The following is a 21,417-nucleotide window of genomic DNA, read 5'->3' on the forward strand; positions in this document are numbered from 1 at the left end:
TGTCCCTTGAATATGCAGACAGAGTTGGCACCGGGGTTTGTTGCAGGGTTTGGTTCCTGGGTTAGTGTTTTTGTTGTGTGGTGGGTAGTTGCTGGTGAGTATTTGCTTCAGGTTGGGGGGCTGTCTGTAAGTGAGGACTGGCCTGTCTCCCAAGGTCTGAGAGAGTAAGGGATCATCCTTCAGGATAGGTTGTAGATCCTTGATGATGCACTGGAGAGGTTTTAGTTGGGGGCTGAAGGTGATGGCTAGTGGCGTTCTGTTACTTTCTTTGTTGGGCCTGTCCTGTAGTAGATGACTTCTGAGTACCCGTCTGGCTCTGTCAATCTGTTTCTTAACTTCATTAGGTGGATATTGTAGTTTTAAGAACACTTAATAGAGATCCTGTAGGTGTTTGTCTCTGTCTGAGGGATTGGAGCAAATGCGGTTGTATCTTAGAGCTTGGCTATAGACAGTGGATCGTGTGATGTGGTCTGGATGAAAGCTGGAGGCATGTAGGTAAGTATAGCGGTTTCCGGTATAGGGTGGCGTTTATGTGACCATCGCTTATTAGCACTGTAGTGTCTAGGAAGTGTATCTCTTGTGTGGACTGGTTCAGGCTGAGGTTGATGGTGGGGTGGAAATTGTTGAAATCCTGGTGGAATTCCTCAAGGGCCTCCGTCCCATGGGTCGAGATGATGAAGATATCCTCAATGTAGCGCAAGTAGAGTAGGGATGTTAGGGGACGAGAGCTGAGGAGGCGGTGTTATGTGAAACTCTGGCTAAAATAATAGCCTTAGCTTCTGCTGCTTCTGTTCCTGCTTGCCATCCAGCCTCTGGTGCCATCCAGCCTGCACTGCTGCTGACAGCCATTCTGAGGAGAGGAAGAGTATTCCACTCTCAGTTAATTTGTTAGCTTTCAGTACAGCCACTTAATGAAGTTATTTTTGCAGGTAGTCAGACTGTATAGAATCTGCATACCCTATCTTAGTTGTTGCTACTGCCAAATATTTTCCTGACAGTGTTCTTTTTGCATAATAGGTACTGTATAGGCCCAGGTTTCAGAGGCAAGCACTTGGACTTTGTGTATATTTGTAGCTTTCTTAGTTTCTGTAACTTTCACAGTTTTCATTGAATTATTTTGTTTTTAGGGAGGGTGTTTTGTTTCTCTCAGTGATGTTCTATTACAGTAGTGGCCAAACTGCAGCTCTTTTACCGTTAAAGTGTGGCTCACAGAACCCCCCCATGCCACTCCCCATTCTCCACCTACCAGACTGGGGAGGGAAGAATAGCTCAGGACCGCTGCCTTGCAGTGGGGTGGTGGGGTAAGGGCTTATGCCCAGTAGAGAAGAGTGTCTCGGGCACACCTGCTGGAGCTCAGGGCTTCAGCAGTAGTGGGGCTGGAGCCCCAGCAGTTGTGCCCCGGCTCTCAAATTTCTGAAGATAGTCATCTGCAGCTCGGAGAATCAGTACGTTTGGCCACCCTTGTTCTATTATTTCTTCTTTTTTGATGTGGTATGCCCAGGAGAGAGAATAAATAAATGAACATCAAAAAATTGTTATCCCAAAGGTCTGGACTATTTTCCTAGGTCAGCCTCTTCTGCAAGGGAGGAAAAGACTATGGTTAGAAATGTCTGCATTTTTTTTTTCTTGGCTCTATCCCTTTAGAACCCCATCACAATGAGGTTTCTGAGAATTATCCAGCTGGGGTTACTCCAATTGGCCCTTGCTGTTCTTTCAGCTGGAAAACTCTAGAGGCAGAATTGGATACTTATGTCTCTAAATTACAGTACTTGCATAATATTAATCTCTCAAGATTAAATGAGGACAAGTCACGAGTACAAAGTAAGATTCTGTTTGCTTTGTGCCTCTTCCCCTAACACAAGAACCATGGGCTACCCAATGAAATTAATAGGCAGCAGGTTTAAAACAAACAAGAGGAAGTCAACCTGTGGAACTTGTTGCTGTGGGATGTTCTGAAGACCAAAAGTATAACCGAGTTCAAAAAAGAATTAGATACATTCATGGAGGATCAATCCATAATGGCTACTAGCCAAGATGGTCAAGGAAGCAAACCCATGCTCCAGTGTCACTAAACCTCCAACTTGCAGAAGCTGACACTGGATGACAGGATGGATCATTTGAAATTGCCCCATTCTGTTCATCCCCTCTAAAACATCTGGCCACTGTCTGAAGCTATTGTAGAGCCTGATGATGGTGATTTTTGTAGTCACTCAGTTACTCCAAACTTCTAGATGTTACCTTATCATTAAGCTAACAAAATTAAAGTTATCCTTTTTTAATAAATACTCCTAAAATATATGTTGTTTATTCCTCAAATTTGTTATGGTTTTTTAAAAGAAACAACAACAAACCTTTGGGACATAATCCTAGAAAAGCTCCTGAACAGACTGCTTACTACTGTGACTAGTTCCAGTTAAATACGCCTGACAGTGAGCACTGAACTCTGCAATAAAATTAAAATTTTGAAAAGAGACTGGCTCCTTAGTGACATACACATTTTTTTTTTTTAATGTTACTGTTTTATAAGCTTAGGCCCCAAGTCTTTTATAATCACTATCACTTATTGTGATTTTTCACCTTTATTCTAGTAGAGTGCAAATACCCCTGACTGCCCCCTGCTGCCCCCCCGTTCCCCACCCTCTGACCCCCCTGACCCCTAACCACACCCCCGAACTCCCCTGTCCTCTATCCAACCCCCCAGCCCCCTTACCACTCTGCCTGGAGCACCGGTGGCTGGCGGCGCTACAGCCGCACTGCCCAGAGCACCAGGTCAGGCCGTGGCTCTGCAACTGCGCTGCCCGGTCACCCAGAGCGTTGCAACGGTGGCATGGCACGCTGAGGCTACAGGGGAGGGGCCGGGGACTAGCCTCCCAGGCCTGGAGCTCAGGGGCTGAGCAGGAGGATCCCATGGGCTGGATGCGGCCCACAGGCCATAGTTTGACCACCTCTGAATTAGAAAATACTTGACTGGACAACTGAGTTAAATGGTTCCATCTCTGAGTTGTGTGCCCCTCTGCTCTGATCCTCTGCAATGGAATGCTTTATTTCTTTGAGATTTATTCTATGTTTGTTAAGTTTTTGTTTGTCTCTAAACTAAATAATTATGTATTTTACATATACCTTACTATCCAGAAATAATCATCATCTCTGGAAAATTTTGGCCAAAGTAGTTGAATATCTGCCAGTGTGGAGAGGAGTTCTTACTTTAATTCTATTTGGTCTGGTTAGGGTTATAAAATACTAGAATAAGACATGAGCATTTTTTAAACATTCTTAGGTTATGAAAAGGAACTGCTGATGATAGAACACATTTTATTGGAAAACAAAAAAATCCAGCCAGCCACACCACAGGAATCCCACACGTGGTGGGTTTTTTTTTTGTTTGTTTGTGTTTTTTTTTGTAGCTAGTTCTGTAGATGTCACTTTTACCTTATATATTTCTAAACACAGCTGGCACTTCATATCTGGAATATCTGCATGTTCAAAAATTATAAGCCTATTCCTATGGTTCTCTCAAATGAATAGGATAACATGACAGACAGAGATATAGATATACTAGTTGAATTAATAAGCTTTATATATATGATTATCATCTGTTAACGATGTTAGCAAGGACATGGTAATAATTAGACTCCAGAGTAAATATCCCACCCCGTTAAGAGTAATAGTACAACAGTACCATTTTTTAGTGTTTGCAGACTCATAATGTATTTACATAATGGTTTACAGTGATGGACTAAGGCTAAGTAGGTCCTGGATCTACCCAGAGATCAAGGTTTCCCCAGAATTGGATCCCTTCTCCCAAACATCCTTCCATCCCTAGTTTTCCATCCTCAGCCTCACAGGTATTAGGACCTAAACCTTCACTGCATTTGAGTATGGTTTCACTGTCCACTAGCTGCAGGCAATTGCAAAGCATGCATGAGATCTTGCAGGGAATTAAACAGTTGAGAGGGACACCTACAGTGGGTGGGGCTTCATTTGCAAAGGGTGAGGGGGTCCTTTTGCAATATTTGTAGGAGGCATTATGTGCTCACGGAAGCAATCACCTTAGCTATTGAATAAACTGGTACCTGGTGCTGAGTAAAGAAGGAAATGGGAAGCCTTCTGCAATACTAGAGCACAGCTCATTGTGTGAGGAGAGTCTGGCTGGTATCTGTTTGAATCCAAATATCAGCTTCACAAATCAAAGAGCAAGGCATTTTATTTTAAAATGACAGCTTGAAACCTTGAGAGCTGCGGGGAGAGGAAGAAACCAGAGAAGATTTAAATCTTTGGAATTTAGATTCTCTGCACTTGGGTGTCAGTTGTCTCATATTTATATCAGAGTTGTACATAGTTTAAACTCCTATTGAAAATGAAGTACTTCTGTAGTGGTGTTGGTGGCTGTTTGGGGGAAGAGGGAAACAAATGTACCCTTTTAATGACTTCCTAAACTAAACAAGGATAGTTTAATCCCCTTTTGAAACTTGAGTGTGTGCTCTTGTTTTGTATGGATCTTAATTTGCAGTATAGAATCTTTGCTCTTTGTACTACTATTTTGGGAAAGATAAATAGGAATATAACTTTTCTTGAGGTCACTTACTAATTTTGATTCCTTATTTTTCCATATCCATTTTTTTAGCTCAGAATTGGAATTTTGTTTGCTTCTGTTGTATCACAGTAAACCAGGCATCATGAAAGGACTACATGTGTAATCAGTTTTTTTTTTAACTTGTCCCTTATTTCTGGTAGATTTCGAGAAATTCTAAAAAGTTTGTTTATAAAACGGGAGGAAATCAGAAAGGAATACCTCAAGCTGGAAATGCGGTTTAAAGAGAACATTTTGAAAACATATTACCAGAAACAATTCCATGAACAAATTGAGTTGATGTGCTCTGAAGAGAGAGTAGAAAAGGTGAGTGGTTTTTTGTACCACTTCATTTTGCCATGTTAGTGTCTGGAACCTCTGTTTTGAAATTTTTATCTTTAATCCGGTTCAGCTATCTAACCTTTTGTATTTAAATGTTCAAGTGTCTTCAGCTTCTGAATTCCATTTTCAAAAATGATGTAGACCCTTAAGAACCCAAGTCTCACTAAAGATCAATAGCACTTAGGCATCTAAGTTACTTGCCTAAATTAAACTTAGGCTCCTATCTCACTTGAATTCTTTCAAATGTGTTACTTTAGTCAGGACCATAGGATATTAAGACTATCTGCTTTTAGTGCAAAAATTGTATAATTTTATTTTAATATAAAGTAAAAGGGTTCTAGACTTCCTTTCTTCCATATGATTTATTTTAACTGTGGCTTGTTACCTGTGCCTGTTCTGCAAGCTGTGTATAATTCAATTGTAATTCCCAATAAACATATGCTTAACATTGTTGAAATGCAAATTGCATTGCTTTTCATAAGTTCATGTGTACGGCTTTGACAAAACAGTGCAGCATACGCTGTATTGACAATCAGATAACATTTTAACAGTTGACATTAATACAGAAAATGTAGTGTTGTTGTGAGGTACACTATGTTTTCACACAGTAAAGGAACGTATTGACACTTATGTTGCGGTTAAACACAAAAATCTCTCATATTTCAATTTAAATGTGATTCACAGTTGCTAATTTGAGATCTGACCAGACTGAACATATCCATGCTGCTTTTGTGCAACAACAAACTTACCAACATAGCAGCACACCTGGCATAGCTACTTAGGGCACTGTCATCTGAGAAGTCCATTTGTAGCACTGTACTGGCAACAAGCATTGTCAAGCTCCATGCCAAACTTAAAGCAATCCAAATTTTCTGCAGCGTTGACAGAGGAAAACTACTATTTTTTAAAACAGTTCCATCAATGGCCTTGCAGTTCAAAATCCCTTGGCCTGTATTTCAAATGATTGCTGTTGTTCAGAGGTTGGTGTCCTAATCTTCTTACAGAGGATCCAAGAGTAGTCAGTAAAGCCTGAAAACATTCCAATCTTAATTTAGTTTCTGAATAAAAAGTTACAGCTGTAAAATATAGATTTAATTTTTCCTCTCTTTAATCAATTGTTATAGCAAAATTTAACTTAACTGGCAACAATTTCAGGTTTCCAGTGTGTGCAGTGATTCACTTGGAGGTTTAAATTTGTTATGAATAATGGCAAGGTCAGAAATGCGCTGCTGTTTCAGAAATCTTGTGCTTGTCACAAATGGTGTTTTGAGTGACTGACATATTCCAGAAGTTTTTCATGTCACAATCTGCAGTGAATGGAATTCTGAAGTACTACTGTAAAACATTATTTTTATCCTGTATCATAATTTCTCCAACACCTATTACAATGAAGCGATTATAATATGTTTTTCCATTTTAACAGAGCAATAGTTCTGCTATAGTTAAGGTTAAGACTAGCTTTGTGTTTGAAGCTCAGTTGAGTGCTCTATGAGCTATACAGTCAATCAGATTGCCTTGAAATTTGATGTGCTGCATGGGGTATAGTCAGTGATCCAAATATGGTGCCACTTGACCAAGGGGATCCCAAGATACAATCCCTGAGGGGGGAAAAAAGCTGGCACGTTCTGGCATTGTTTTTCTTTCACTCAGAGAGATCAAACTAGGGGTCAGTCATTACACCAGGGACTCACATTCCCTACCCCCACCCCTTGTGAGCCTGTATATAAAGAAGCCCTACCCCTCTAGGTGAGGAGCTTAGAATAGGTATGTGAGCGCATGCACTGAGACTGCTGCAACTGAGGTGAGGAGCTGAGAATGGGTATGCTTTTCAGAGGAGGGAGGCAGGGAACCCCCACTGATATGAATGGAGCAGTTCACAGGGCTGCGCTGATGTAGCACTTCTATGTAGATACTCACTACAGCGACGGGACGGGTTCTCCCATTGGTTTAGTTAATCAAATTCCCCAAGAGGTGGATTAACCTTCCGTCAACCTAGCACTGGCTATGCCAAGAGCTGGGCCAGCTTAACTACGTCACTCAGAGGTATAAATTCTTCACACCCTTGAGTGATATAGCTGAGTAGATTTAACTTTTGAGTGTATACCTGATCTAAGTTTTCTAAAGTTGCATACTTGCATGGATTGTCTTGAAGTTGGCTTTGCCTCCTGGGTTAGTGTAGGATAGGGTTAATTATCCAAATGCGAGAAGTTCAGATTCTGGTAACATAAAAGTTTGCAACCTACCTTGCGAAGAAATCTGCGAATGAACTGTAAACATTTGAGGAAAATCTACCTCTGTTAAGTTTTGTAGTTTTTTTTTAAACATCATCTGATGCAGCAGAATATTCAGAAGGTGCTGAAACTGTTTTTTAAAAGAAAATAAATTAAACATGCGAATGCTCACACGGAGGGGAGATTGGGGGTCCGAGAGTAAGTGGCAATGGGGAAGAAATTTGGGTCTGCAGTGAGGGATCGGAGTATTTTATGGGAATGGGTGGTAGGGGATAGAAGAGGAGTTGAGGGTTCAGGTAAGGGGAAGGAAGGAGGAGTTGGGGAATGTGAGGAGTAAGAGAAAGAAGGGGGTCGTGGGGTTGTCAACCCTGAATTCCCCCTGGGAATCTGGGCAAGCCCTACCCCTCTTCAAGAGTCTGAGCCCCTCTCCCTGCCTGATGTGTGTCCTAGGATCTGCTGCTCTTTGGGTACCTGAACCCCACTCCCTGCCCTTGCATGTGAGTTGGGATCAGGGGTTGGGGTAACACAAATTTAAATATCTGAAATCCAGAAAATGAATAGTTAAGGTACACATCACCGCTGTGTGGGGACTGGGGTGGACCGGGGCATACCTGAGGAAACAAGGCCAGAAGTTGCAGCTGGGGATGGATAGTGGGAGAGAGTGGTACAGCTTGGTGTGCAGCTAAGGCTACATAACCAAGGTAGCATGCAGCCTGCCAGTAACTACCTGTGATATATGTATTCAGCAGCATAAGGCAGGAGACAGTAAGGAACAACTTAAATGTTAATGACTGCTGCAGTGCCAAGTAATGGCTTAATGGGCTGGGAAGGGAGAACTGGAAATGTTGGTGGCAGGGGCTACATGTTACGGTGAAGAAGCACATAGTCACACCACTCTCTCTTACTCTCTCAAAATTTCGGTAACAATCATGTCAGAAAAGTGACAAGGTTTTGAAACATAGACCTTGCATGGGATTTCTCTCACCAGCCCTGTTAACAACTACACACTGCAAACATTTCAAAGTAAGACCATTATCCCCATTCCACTATAGCAAATACACTGGAGTTGTGAAGAGCACCAAGGAATCACATAGCAACTGTGTGACCTAGAGGAAAGACTGTTGGACTGGGACTATTCCTAGCTCTGTCATCGGCTTGCTGGATGACTATGGGCACATCATTTCACTGCTCTGTGCTTCAGTTTCCCATCTCTAAAATGGGGAAAATGATGTAAAGGTCTTTGAGATCTACTGATGAAAAGCACCACATAAAACAATGTCTTTTAATGATTAACCTAGCCACAGTAACATATCATCTGCAAACGTAGGTGAGAATTACGCTTGCCTAAATGACCATTAACTCCTACCAACAAGCATTTCTCTTTAAAAAAAACTAAGAAATTTAAATAGCAAAAACTTTTATTAATGCAGAGTTAAGGTTGCTTGGTGATAGTTCTTGCTCTTCCAGAATATCAAGTTCAGTAAAACTCAAACTTCTGTAAACCAGAAAATACAGAGTTACGGTAAAACACCCAGACAGCCTTAACTCTGCCCTCTTTGAGCGATGCCCCAATATGCCCATAACACAATGTAAAGGCGGAGTGGAACTATGTGTAATAGACAAGTGCTAGCTGAACTTGCCTTGTGCTCAAACAGAGAGCTTACTCCCATGACAGAATACCACACTTGGAAAATTTAACAACTATTTCATACTCTCTTACTACCCTTTCACACTTGAACACAAGATACCACCTAAACCTATATTTCCTCTGCCCATCATTAAATCCAGAGACTGCTCTCATATTCCACCCCACTGCTGACAGTACCAATGGCAAGAAGGCCCCAGTGCCCTGCTACTGACACAGTCTTACATTTCTGCACTGAGATGATCCATATATTCCATGGCCAGAAGGGATTATTATGATCATCTGATCTCCAGTATAACACAGGTCAGATGTAGACTGGACCCTCAAGCTACATATGTACCTCTTTCCTTTGCTTACACACCTGGGGTGCACTCAGACCCAGACCTGCTCAGATCAAAATCACAGCTCATTCAAGCTGCTCCAATTTATTCCTTCACTCTTCAAAACAGCTACACCTAACATAGTGCATGCAGCTGGAGTGCATGAAGATAATTCCAATGCCTATTGCCAGCTTCAGGGGGAGCAGAATTAAGATTGTGTGGGCATTTACCTTAATTCTGTATTTCCTGGTTTTCACAAATTTGAGGACTCTCTCTTCTAGATGGGCATGAGGTAGCACCAGGCAACCTTAACTCTGTGTTAACAAAGGTTTTTTTTTTTTTTTTTTTTTTAATCACTTATTTTTAAAGGACTTTTTTCATTTATGACAAATTTGTTTTATGTTTTCTCTTTGTTGTTGTATCCAGCTGCTGAGTTTGTGCAGTGTTGAGTGCCATGCAAACCTTCCCTACCTCCATGCTAGGCTCAGGTAGACCCCATCCTGGCAGGAGGTAGGAACCAAACTGTGGGCTGAAAACATGGAAAGTCTCAGTCCAAAAGAAGAATTGCTGAGAGAATGAGAAAGTGAAAACAGAGAATGAAGATTACCTTAACTAGCATTTGTGAAATCAATGTTAATTTGTTTGGGGTTGTTAATTTGTTTGGGGTCCTGAGTACTGCATTCTATGAACCAATCTTGGGCTACTACTGACCTTTTGCCATGTTCACTTTACATGGGGCTGCCTCTTTGTTTGGCTCATGCATACTGCCCCTTAAAGCCCCAGTCTTCAGCCTCCATAACTAATACCTTCAAGTCTGGGCCTCAGCTCTGCTCTGGGCCTCATTTGCTGCTGCTGCTTGATAGTCCTCTCCTTATTGAATCATAGGACTGGAAAGGACCTTGAGAGATCCTCTAGTTCAGTCCCTTACACTCAAGGCAAGACTAAGTATTATCTAGACCGGGGTGGACAACCTGTGACTCCGGAGCCACATGAGGCTCTTCAGAACTTAATATGCGGCTCCTTGTATAGGCACCGACTCTGGGGCTGGAGCTACAGGCGCTGACTTTCCAATGTGCTGGGGGGTGCTCACTGCTCAACCCCTGGCCCTGCCCCCACTCCACCTTTTCTCTCCCCTGAGCCTGCCATGCTCTCGCTCCCCTACCACTGAGACTCCTGCATGCCACAAAACAGCTGATTGGGAGGTGCGGGGAGGAAGGGAGACGCTCTGATCAGAGGGGCTGCTGGTGGGCAGGAGGCCCTGGGAGCGGGGGTGGGTGGGAGCTGATGGTGGGGGCTGCTAACGTATTACTGTGACTCTTTGGCAACGTACATTGGTAAATTCTGGCTCCTTCTCAGGCTCTGGTTGGCAACCCCTGATCTAGACCATCCCTGACGCATGGTTGTCTAATCTGCTCTTAAAAACCTCCTGTGATGGAGATTTCACAACCTCCGTAGGCAATTTATTTCAGTGCTTCCTTACAGATAGGAAGTTTTTTCCTAATGTCCAACCTAAACCGCCCTTGCTGCAACTTAAGCCCATTGCTTCTTGTCCTATCCTCAGAACTTAAGGAGAACACTTTTTCTCCCTCCTACTTGTAACAACCTTTTATGTACTTGAAAACTGTTATGTCCCCTCTCCATCTTCTCTTCTCCTGACTAATCAAACTCATGTTTTTCAATCTTCCCTCATAGGTCATGTTTTCTAGACCTTGAATCATTTTTGTTGCTCTCCTCTGGACTTTCTCCAATTTGTCCACATCTTTGTTGAAATGTGGAGCCCAGGACTAGGCACAGTACTCCAGTTGAGACCTTACCAGCATAGAGTAGAGAAGAAGAATTACTACTTGTGTCTTGCTAATACATCCCAGAATGACATTTGCTTTTTTTTTTTTTTTTTTTAGGGCTATCGATTAATCACAGTTAACTCACACGATTAACTCAAAAAAATTGTGATTAATCGCACTATTAAACAATAGAATACCAATGGAAATTTATTAAATATTTTTGGATGTTTTTCTACTTTTTCAAATATATTGACTTCTGCTACAACACGGAATACAAAGTGTACAGTGCTCACTTTATATTATTTTTGATTACAAATATTTACACTGTAAAAATGATAAAAGAAATAGTATTTTTCAATTCACCTCATACAAGTACTGTAGTGCAAACTCTTTATCATGAAAGTGTAACTTACAAATGTAGTTTGTTTTTTGCTTGCTTGCTTGTTTGTTTGTTTTGTGTTTTGGTTACATAACTGCACTCAAAAACAATGTAAAACTTTAGAGCCTACAAGTCAGCTCAGTCCTACTTCTTGTTCAACCAAGCACACAGACAAACAAGTTTGGTTACAGTTTGTAGGAGATAATGCTGCCCACTTCTTGTTTACAATATCACCTGGAAATGAGAACAGGCATTTGCATAGTACTTTTGTAGCCGGCATCACAAGATATTTACGTGCCAGATGCACTAAAGATTCATATGTCCCTCTATGCCTCAACCACCATTCCAGAGGACATGCATCCATGTTGATGATGGGTTCTGCTCGATAACAATCCAAAGCAGAGCGGACCGACACATGTTCATTTTCGTCATCTGAGTCGGATGTCTACAGCAGAAGGTTGATTTTCTTTTTTGGTGGTTCGTGTTTTTTACAGTGCAACTATCTGTATTCAAAATAAATATAAAGTGAGGCATTGGACACTTTGTATACTGTGTTGTAATTGAAATCAATATATTGAAAATGTAAAAAACATCCACAAATATTTAAATAAATGGTATTTTATTGTTTAAGAGCACGATTAATCGCGATAAATTTTTTTAATCACTTGACAGCCCTACCTTTTTTTGCAACAGTGTTACACTGTTGACTCGTATTCAGCTTGTCATCCACTATGACCCCCGGATCCCTTTCTGCAGTGCTCCTTCCTGGGTAGTCATTTCTAGTTGATTGTTCCTTCCTAAGTGGAGTACTTTGGATTTGTTCTTATTGAATTTCATCCTATTTATTTCTGACCATTTCTCCAGTTTGTCCAAATCATTATGCAGTAGCTGGTCCTCTCCACAGACTTTTGTGCTACTTCCCCACTATTGTATGTGGGATGTTCCCTCTAATCTCAAGGGACTATGTCACAATGTAACACAGGCCTCCAAAGGCTGGAATGGCTTGGTCTAAGCCACTTGTTGCTTCTACCTACATACCAGCTCTTCCCTCGTCTGTGTCACTTGTCAAACATACCCTTACTGAGTTCAGAGCACAGGAGACTCAAACTTGGGAAGACGTGGGTAAGAAGAGGATCCACCTCCATTCCTTTTACCCTAGTTTTCAGTCCCCTGTGACCATTGGTGACCATATGGGTCACTCCCCTCCACCACTTTTAGAATAGTGATAGTCTTTGAGGAATTAGAGTTGAAACTTTCTTGGTTTTGTCCTTCTGCTCCTTTCTTATATATCTACAGCCTTGTCTCGACTAACGAGGTAAGTCGATCTAAGTTACACTCATTAAGTTATGTAATTTAAGTTGACGTAGCTTAGATCGATTTACAGCGGTGTCTACACCGTGCTGTGTCGGTGGTAGATGCTTTCCCGCCCACTTAGTTTCCACCTCTCAGGGAGATGGAGTACTGAAGTCAATGGGAGAGCGCTCTCTCATTGACTTATTGCATTTTCACCAGACCTGCTAAATTGATGCCTCTGCATCAATTGCAGTAGCGCTGATTTAGCTCGTAGTGAAGACAAGCCCTACATGTAGTCATGCTGTCATTAGGGGAGCAAGGATTAGAACTCAAGAATTCCTGGCTCTTTTCTTCATTCTTTGTTTACTAGTAACTAGACAGTGCTACCTGTAAGAATAATATAAGTATGTGTAACTTGTCTATTCTATAGTTTGACCATTATGGCTTTTAAATAATTTTTTAAAACATGCAATTTTTGTAAGAGTATTAAACAATTTACTATAGTCTCAAAAGTCCTATTGAAAAGACTTCAGAGAAAAAGAACTATGAATGAGAGTATATAAAACAACTTAATCAACTTCAGTAGTGCACTTAAGAAGAGTGTGCTACTTTACAAATATTACATAGATCAATGACTGTGTAAATTGTTTTGACTCTATCTACCCAATTATGGAAGCCTGCGAAGTCTTTTTCATAACAGAACTCAATGAACGTTACAGGGTAGTTTCCCATTAAATTATTTAATATGTTGTATTTCAGGCCACTTGTAAACGGGATCATAGGCTCGCAATGCTTAAAACTCGTCGTTTGCATGTGCAGAAGAAGAAAGAAGAGGAGATGAAACACTTTGAGGAGAATACTAATTGGCTGCATCGTGTTGAAAATGAAATGCGCCTCCTGGGACAAGATGGCCATATTCCACAGGTAAAAGGACTTTCCTTTCAAAGGTAGATTTCAGACATTTTAATCAAACATGCTTATAATAGTTGGGAACAAATTTTTTCCTGGAATTTTTTTAGTTATGGAAGACTCCTCCAGTGCTGATTAGAGCAGTGTCAACTGGTTTAGTCTTCCTTGCACAAATACAGCAGTTCTTCTGCCCCGTCTGAATGTATTGCATTGTTTTAATGCAATTATTTCTCATTCATGAAAATATTTAGCTATGTACAGTGGTAAGCACACTGATGGCATTTAAAAGACTGAACAGAACATAGTTTGTAAAAATAGTGTGATACTACATTTTTACTGGCATGGGTTAGGATTTATTGGACACTCAGAAATGAGTTTTAAAGTATTTAAAAGAAGGTATTGGCACACTGGTGTAGGGAGGGAGTTCCAGGCTTGGTGATCAGCATAGGAGTCACTGAAACTAGAGTGTAGGATTTTTATTATAAGCCCTTTCTCTTCAAATTCATGAACAAGGATGAAACTTATGTTAGGTATAGCTATAATTTTCATCTCAAATGTTACTGCTGGGGGAATGGGACAATTTCCCTCCCACAATGCTGAAAGAACTGGCACATGAGATTGCTAGTCCAGAAGCAAAGATTTTTAATGTATCTATCTATTCAGGGGCAGTACCACGTGACTGAACAGCTAATGTCGTACCATACCTATATTTTAGAAAAGGGTGATGGTGTGATCTTGGCAATTACAAACTTGCTAATCTCATCTCAGTAGTGTGCAAGATTTTGGAACAAATTTTGAAGGAAAGAATAATTAAATTCATGGAGGTAGATCGTAACAGGAATGTAATGCAACATGGGTTTACCAAAAGTAGATTATGCCAGACTAACCTGATTTCCTTCTTTGAGAAAATAACTGATTTTTTTAGATAAGGGAATTATCTATACATACATAGATATGTATGTGTGTGTGTGTGTGTGTGTGTGTATATATATATATATATATATATATATATAAACATCTTATATACATGGACTTCAGTAAAGCATTTGACATGGTGCAATATGGGAAATTATTAGTAACTAAAGAAGATGGTGATTAGAACACGAATTGTAGGGTGGAAAAGGAACCGGCTAACAGGTTGTGCTGAAAGGTGAACTATTGGATTGGAGGGAGGTTACTAGTGGCATTCCTTAAGAATCAGTCTTATGACTAATCATATTCAATATTTTTGTTAATGACCTTGACAAAAAGGTGGAAGTGTGCTACTGAAATTTGCTAATGATACAAAGTTGGGAGGCATCATGATACAGCGGAAGAGTTTTATCTGGTCTCCTTTCCCTGAATCATCAGAAATGGCCATAGCTAGAGATGGGACCCTGGATGGGGTGGACCAGTGATATGAGGTGTCGCTGATCATTCTCTCTCTCTCTCTCTCATGTGCTTGACTGGCTGGTTCTTGTTGACATGCTCAGGGTCTAACTGATCACCACACATGGGTTCAGGAGTAAATTTTCCCCCAGGTCAGATTGGTGACCTGGGGGCGGAGAAGGGGCAGAGGGTTCACCTTCATTTGCACCATGGAGTGTGGGTCACTTGCCAGGATTATCTGGTTGCATATCAGTTACTTCCCTGCCATTGCAAGGGTCTCAGGCATTGGTGCACCTTAGTCCTTCTATTCTCTGCCTGAGACACATAATAGTTTCGTCCCCTGTGGGCTGTACTATTTTGGTATAATTTTCGTTTTGGATTTAGTGTTCAGGTGTTGGGTGGTGTTGGTGGCCTGTGATCTACAGGATGTCAGAATAGATGATCTGGTGGTCCCTTCTGGCCTTAAACTCCATGAATAAAAAAAAAACTAGAATGATTTCTGATATACACAAGATATATGCTATTGTATGTATATGTACTCTTAACTACATCCAGCACACAAATCTGTTTGTGAATGGAAAACTATAGGACAATAGTTAGACATAGCAGTGAAATGCTAATGTAAATTAAATTTTATTTCTTCTGTAAGATTTATTAAATTAAAAGTTGTAGATGAATTGCAGAACTACTTTTCAAGGTATTGCAGGCTAATCTCTTAAAATCTTTTTGAGACTGAATTTGTGTGTATCGCACTGAAATTGAAATAATATTTTTTATGCAACTTATTTCTCAAGGTGCTCCATAAAGATCTTCACTGCTACCATTTAAAGCTAGAGGTCAAGGATCTGAAAATGCAGATTGAGCACATGATGTCTCTAGTATCACTTCAAGAGCAGCAACATAAGCAAACAGAAAAGTAAGTATGTGTTCGTATATCGTGCTTGACCTGTGTTCCTCTTCAAAGCTTGTTACATGTATAATAAATGTACACATTTCAGTCAGTTTCAGGTGACAATGGCAGCATAATTTTCCAACCTTTTCTCTAAACTGTTATAGATACTGAAACAAAAAATATATTCCCCTATATAATGGAAAACATCATTAGCATAGTATTCTTGCAATGTTCAACAAAATATTGAAAATTCCCTCCACCTCCCAGTATCCCTTCAAGATAAGATTTCTCCTGTAATAAAAGGTGAACAGCATAAGAACGGCCACACTGGGTCAGACCAAAGGTCCATCTAGCCCAGTATCCTGTCTGCCGACAATAGCCAATGCCAGCGGGAATGATCAGAACAGGTTGACTGTGCATTATGTGGAAAAAATACTTCCTTTTGTTTGTTTTAAACCTGCTGCCTATTCAATTCATTTGGTGGCCCTTAGTTCTTGTGTTATGGGAAGGAGTCAATAACACTTCCTTATTTACTTTCTCCACACCAGTCATGATTTTATATCCCTATCTCTATCATATCCCGCCCCCTTAGTCATCTCTTTTCCTAGCTAAAAAGTCCCAGTCTTATTAATCTCTCCTCATACAGCAGCTGTTCCATAGCCCTAACCATTTTTGTTGCCCTTTTCCAATTTCAATATATCTTTTTTGAGATGGGGCAACCATATCTGCATGCAGTATTCAAGATGTGGGCATACCATTGATTTATATAGGGGCAATATGATATTTTCTCCCTTATGATCTATCCCTTTCTTAATGATTCCCAACATCCTGTTCACTTTTTTGATTGCTGCTGCACGTTGAGTAGGTGTTTTCAGGGAACTATCCACAATGACTCCAAGATCTTTCTTGAGTGGTAACAGCTCATTTAGACCCCATAATTTTATATGTATAGTTAGGATTCTGTTTTCCAATGTGCGTTACTTTGCGTTTATCAACATTTAATTTCATCTGACATTTTGTTGGCCAGTCTTCCAGTTTTGAGAGATCCTTTTGTAGCTCCCCGCAGTCTGCCTGGGACTTAACTATCTTGAGTAGTTTTGTATCATCTGCAAATTTTGCCACCTCACTGTTTACCTGTTTTTTCAGATCATTTATGAATATGTTGAATAGGACTGGGCCCAGTAGAGACCCTTGGGGGACACTACTATTTACCTCTCTCCGTTCTGAAAACTGACCATTTATTCCTACCCTTTGTTTCCTATCTTTTAACCAGTTGCCAATCCATGAGAGGATTGCCTCTTATCCCATGACTGCTTACTTTGCTTAAAAGCCTTGGTGAGGGATCTTATCAAAGGCTTTCTGAAAATCTAAGTACACTATATCCACTGGATTACCCCTTGTCCACATGCTTGTTGACCCTCTCAAAGAATTCCAGCAGATTGGTGAGGCATGATTTCTCTTTACAAAAACCATGTTGACTATTCCCCAACAAATTATGTTCATCTATGTGTGTGACAATTTTGTTCTTTACTATAGTTTCAATCAATTTGCCCGGTACTGAAGTCAGGCTTACCGGCCCATAATTGCAGGGGTCACCTCTGGAGCCCTTTTTAAAAATTGGTGTTACATTAGCTATCCTCGAGTCAATTGGTACAGAAGCTGATTTAAATGATAGGTTTCAGATGACAGTTAGCAGTTCTGCAATTTCACATTTGAATTCCTTCAAAACTCTTGGGTGAATACCATCTGGTCCTGATGACTTATTACTGTTTAGTTCATCAATTTGTTCCAAAACCTCATCTAATGACACCTCAATCTGGGACAGTTTGTCAGATTTCTCACCTAAAAAGAATGGCTCAGGTTTGGGAATCTCCTTCACATCCTCAACTCTGAAGACCAATGCAAAGAATTCATTTAGTTTCTCCGCAATGGCTTATCATCCTTTAGTACTCCTTTAGCATCTCGATTGTCCAGTGGCCCCACTAGTTGTTTAGCAGGCTTCCTGCTTCTGATTTAAAAAAAACTTTAAAAAAAAAATTGCTATTACTTTTTGAGTGTTTAGCTAGCTGGTCTTAAAATTCTTTTTTGGCCATCCTAATTATATTTTTACACTTCATTTGCCAGAGTTTATGCTCCTTTCTATTTTCCTCATTAGGATTTAACTTCCGCTTTTTGCTTCTCACTGCTTCTTGTACTTCGTTGTTTAGCCATAGTGGCTCTTTTTTGGTTCTCTTACTATGTTATTTAATTTGGGGTATACATTTAAGTTGACCCTCTATTATGGTGTCTTTTAAAAGTTTCCATGCAGCTTGCAGGGATTTTACTTTTGGTGTTGTACTTTTAATATCTGTTTAACTAACCTCCGCATTTTTGTGTAGTTCCCCTTTCTGAAATTAAATGCTACAGTGTTGGGCCACTGTGGTGTTTTCCACACCACAGGGATGTTGAATTTAATATTATTGTCGCTATTACCAAGCGGTCCGGCTTTATTCACCTCTTGGACCTGATCCTATGTTCCACTTAGGACTAAATCAAGAATTGCCTCTCCTCTTGTGGGTTCCAGGACTAGCTGCTCCAAGAAGCAGACATTTAAGGTGTCAAGAAAGTTTATCTCTGCATCCATTCCTGAAGTGATATGTACACAGTCAATATGGGGATAGTTGAAATCCCCCATTATTATTGTTTTTTTTATTTTAATAGCTTCTCTAATCTCCTGAGCATTTCACAGTCACTATCACCATCCTGGTCAGGTGGTCTGTAATATATCCCTTATATATTCTCTTCTTATAATACATTCTTATTATTCAAGCATGGAATTACTATCCATAGAGAGTCTATGATACAGTTTGGTTCATTTAAGATTTTTACTTCATTTGATTCTACGCTTTCTTTCACATTAGTGCCACTACCCCACTAGCACGACCTGTTCTGTCCTTCCGATATATTTTGTACCCTGGTATTACTGTGTCCCATTGATTATCCTCATTCCACCAAGTTTCTGTGATGCCTATTTTATCAATATCCTCATTTAATACGAGGTACTCTAGTTTGCCCATCTTATTATTTAGACTTCTAGAATTGGTATATAAGCACTTCAAAAACTTGTCACTTTTTAACTGTCTGCCATTACATGATGTAATTGAATGGGACCTTTTTTCTTTTGACTGTTTCTCATCAGATCCAACCTGTATTTTATCATCTTCCATCCTCTCCTCCTTATTAGGACATAGGGAATCTCCATTTATAGATCCTCCCCTAAGGGATGTCCAAGCCACACGCTCCTCCGCCCCTGTCTGCTTTCCCCCAGACCTCAGTTTAAAAACTGCTCTGCGACCTTTTTAATTTTAAACAACAGCAATCTGGTTCCATTTTGGTTTAGGTGGAGCCCATCCTTCCTGTGTAGGCTCCCCCTTTCCCAAAAGTTTCCCCAGTTCCTAATACATCTAAACCCCTCCTCCCTTCACCATTGTCTCATCCACGCATTGAGACCCTGCAGTTCTGCCTGTCTAACTGGCTGTCAAGGTTCCTCCCGCACTCTGAACTCTAGGGTACAGATGTGGGGACCTGCATGAAAACCTCCTAAGCTTACTTTTACCAGCTTAGGTTAAAACTTCCCCAAGGTACAAATTAATTTTATCCTTTGTCCTTGGAATATCCACTGCCACCACCAAACTCTAACTGGGTTTACTGGGAAACGTAGTTTGGACACGTCTTTCCCCCCAAAATCCTCCCAACCCTCGGACCCCACTTCCTGGGAAAGGTTTGGTAAAAATCCTCACCAATTTGCATAGGTGACCACAGACCCAAACCCTTGGATCTGAGAACAATGAAAAAGCATTCAGTTTTCTTACAAGAAGACTTTTAATAGAAATAGAAGTAGATAGAAGTAAAGGAATCACCTCTGTAAAATCAGGATAGTAGATACCTTACAGGGTAATTAGATTCAAAACATAGAGAATCCCTCTAGGCAAAACCTTAAGTTACAAAAAAGACACACAGACAGAAATAGACATTCTATTCAGCACAGTTATTTTCTCAGCCATTTAAAGAAATCATAATCTAACACATACCTAGCTAGATTACTTACTAAAAGTTCTAAGACTCCATTCCTGTTCTATCCCCGGCAAAAGCAGCCTACCGACAGACACAGATCCTTTGTTTCTCTCCCTCCTCCCAGCTTTTGAAAGTATCTTGTCTCCTCATTGGTCATTTTGGTCAGGTGCCAGCGAGGTTACTTTTAGCTTCTTAACCCTTTACAGGTGAGAGGATTTTTCCCTCTGGCCAGGAGGGATTTCAAAGGGGTTTACCCTTCCCTTTATATTTATGACACTGGCCCTGTGTGTGGAACTGGAAGCTTTTCAGAGAATGCTACCATGGAGGGCCTGGACTTCAGTCTCTTACCTAGCAGCCTAAATTTGGGCCTCCAGGATCTCTCCCCTATCCTTCCCTATGTCGTTGGTACCTACATGAATCACGACCACCAGCTCCTCCCCAGCACTACACATAAACCTATCTAGATGTCTCAAGAGATCCGCAACCTTTGCAACAGGCAGGCAAGTCACCCTGCGGTTCTCCCGGTCATCACATATAAAGCTATCTATGTTTCTAATGATCAAATAGCCCATTATAGTAAATCCTCACTTAACGTTGTAGTTATGTTCCTGAAAAATGCAACTTTAAGTAAACTAATCCAATTTTCCCATAAGATTTAATGTAAATGCGGGGGTTAGGTTCCAAGGAAATTTTTTGGGGGCAGATAAAAGGTATTATATACTGTACGGTACTGTGGTTGGGAAGTGCCCCAGCTTACCCCACACAGGCACAGCCCGCTGCAGACAAGGACACTAGGAAGCACCTTCGCAGCAGCAGTGGCAGCTTACCTGGAGAAGAACAGGCACTGACTTTGCTGGGGGATGCTCCAGGCCCGCCTCTTCCTGTCCTCGCTCCACTCCAGGCCCACATCTTCCCCAGAGCACACCGCATCCCCGCTCCTTCCCCACCCCCCAGAAAGTCCTAAGAGCCGCCAAACTGTGGTTTGGCAGGTTTACGACTTTCTGGGAGGGAGGGGGAGGAGTGGAGACACGACACTTCCTCGCTCCTTCCCCTCCCTCCCAGAAAGTCCTAAGCGCCGCCAAACAGCTGTTTGGCGGTGGGGGAAGCGCTGGGAGGGAGGGGGAGGAGGCGGAGAAGAGGAACTTGTGCAATGCTTCCTTGTAAAGTCGCTGCTCTTCCACAAAATCTTACATGCAGTGTACAGAGCAGGTAGCCAAACAACATGATAAGGAAGCATTGCACAGTTTTAAACGAACATGTTCCCTAATTGAGCAGGAACGTAACTTTGAAACAACGTTAAGCGGGAGGACGTTAAGTGAGGAGTTACTGTACTAATACCTGTCTCTTCCTAATAACACGTAGGCTGATCTGCAAGAAGTAAGATTATTTCAGCTGCAATTGTCAAACTTCTCAGAGATCATGTTGCTTCCAAGCTATTTTGAAAACATTTTCTTATTTGTAATTCTCTCTGGTATTGCAAACATATGGAGCTTTTAAAGAACTGAATATTACTGACATTTCTGTTGTGTTATCACTGAATTACTAGTATACTTCCAAAAGAGAGTTGTTTAAAATATGGCTTTTTATTTCATTAGCATTTAAGTACCAGAGTTGCTGGATTTTTTTCTTTC

At 40.9% G+C, this 21,417-nt stretch overlaps 1 protein-coding gene across 1 annotated transcript in view; it reads left to right on the plus strand.

Annotated features, from left to right (window-relative positions):
* KIF18A (kinesin family member 18A) overlaps window positions 1–21,417 on the plus strand; it is a 107,386-nt gene that overhangs the window by 46,192 nt on the left and 39,777 nt on the right. The window contains exons 10-12 of the mRNA XM_048854028.2: window positions 4,735–4,897; window positions 13,324–13,488; window positions 15,636–15,757. Of these exons, the coding sequence (XP_048709985.2) occupies window positions 4,735–4,897; window positions 13,324–13,488; window positions 15,636–15,757 (450 nt within the window). The remainder of the gene's footprint in view (window positions 1–4,734; window positions 4,898–13,323; window positions 13,489–15,635; window positions 15,758–21,417) is intronic.

The sequence above is a fragment of the Caretta caretta genome, chromosome 6 (genome assembly GCF_965140235.1).
Source record: "Caretta caretta isolate rCarCar2 chromosome 6, rCarCar1.hap1, whole genome shotgun sequence".
Classification (NCBI taxonomy): domain Eukaryota; kingdom Metazoa; phylum Chordata; order Testudines; family Cheloniidae; genus Caretta; species Caretta caretta.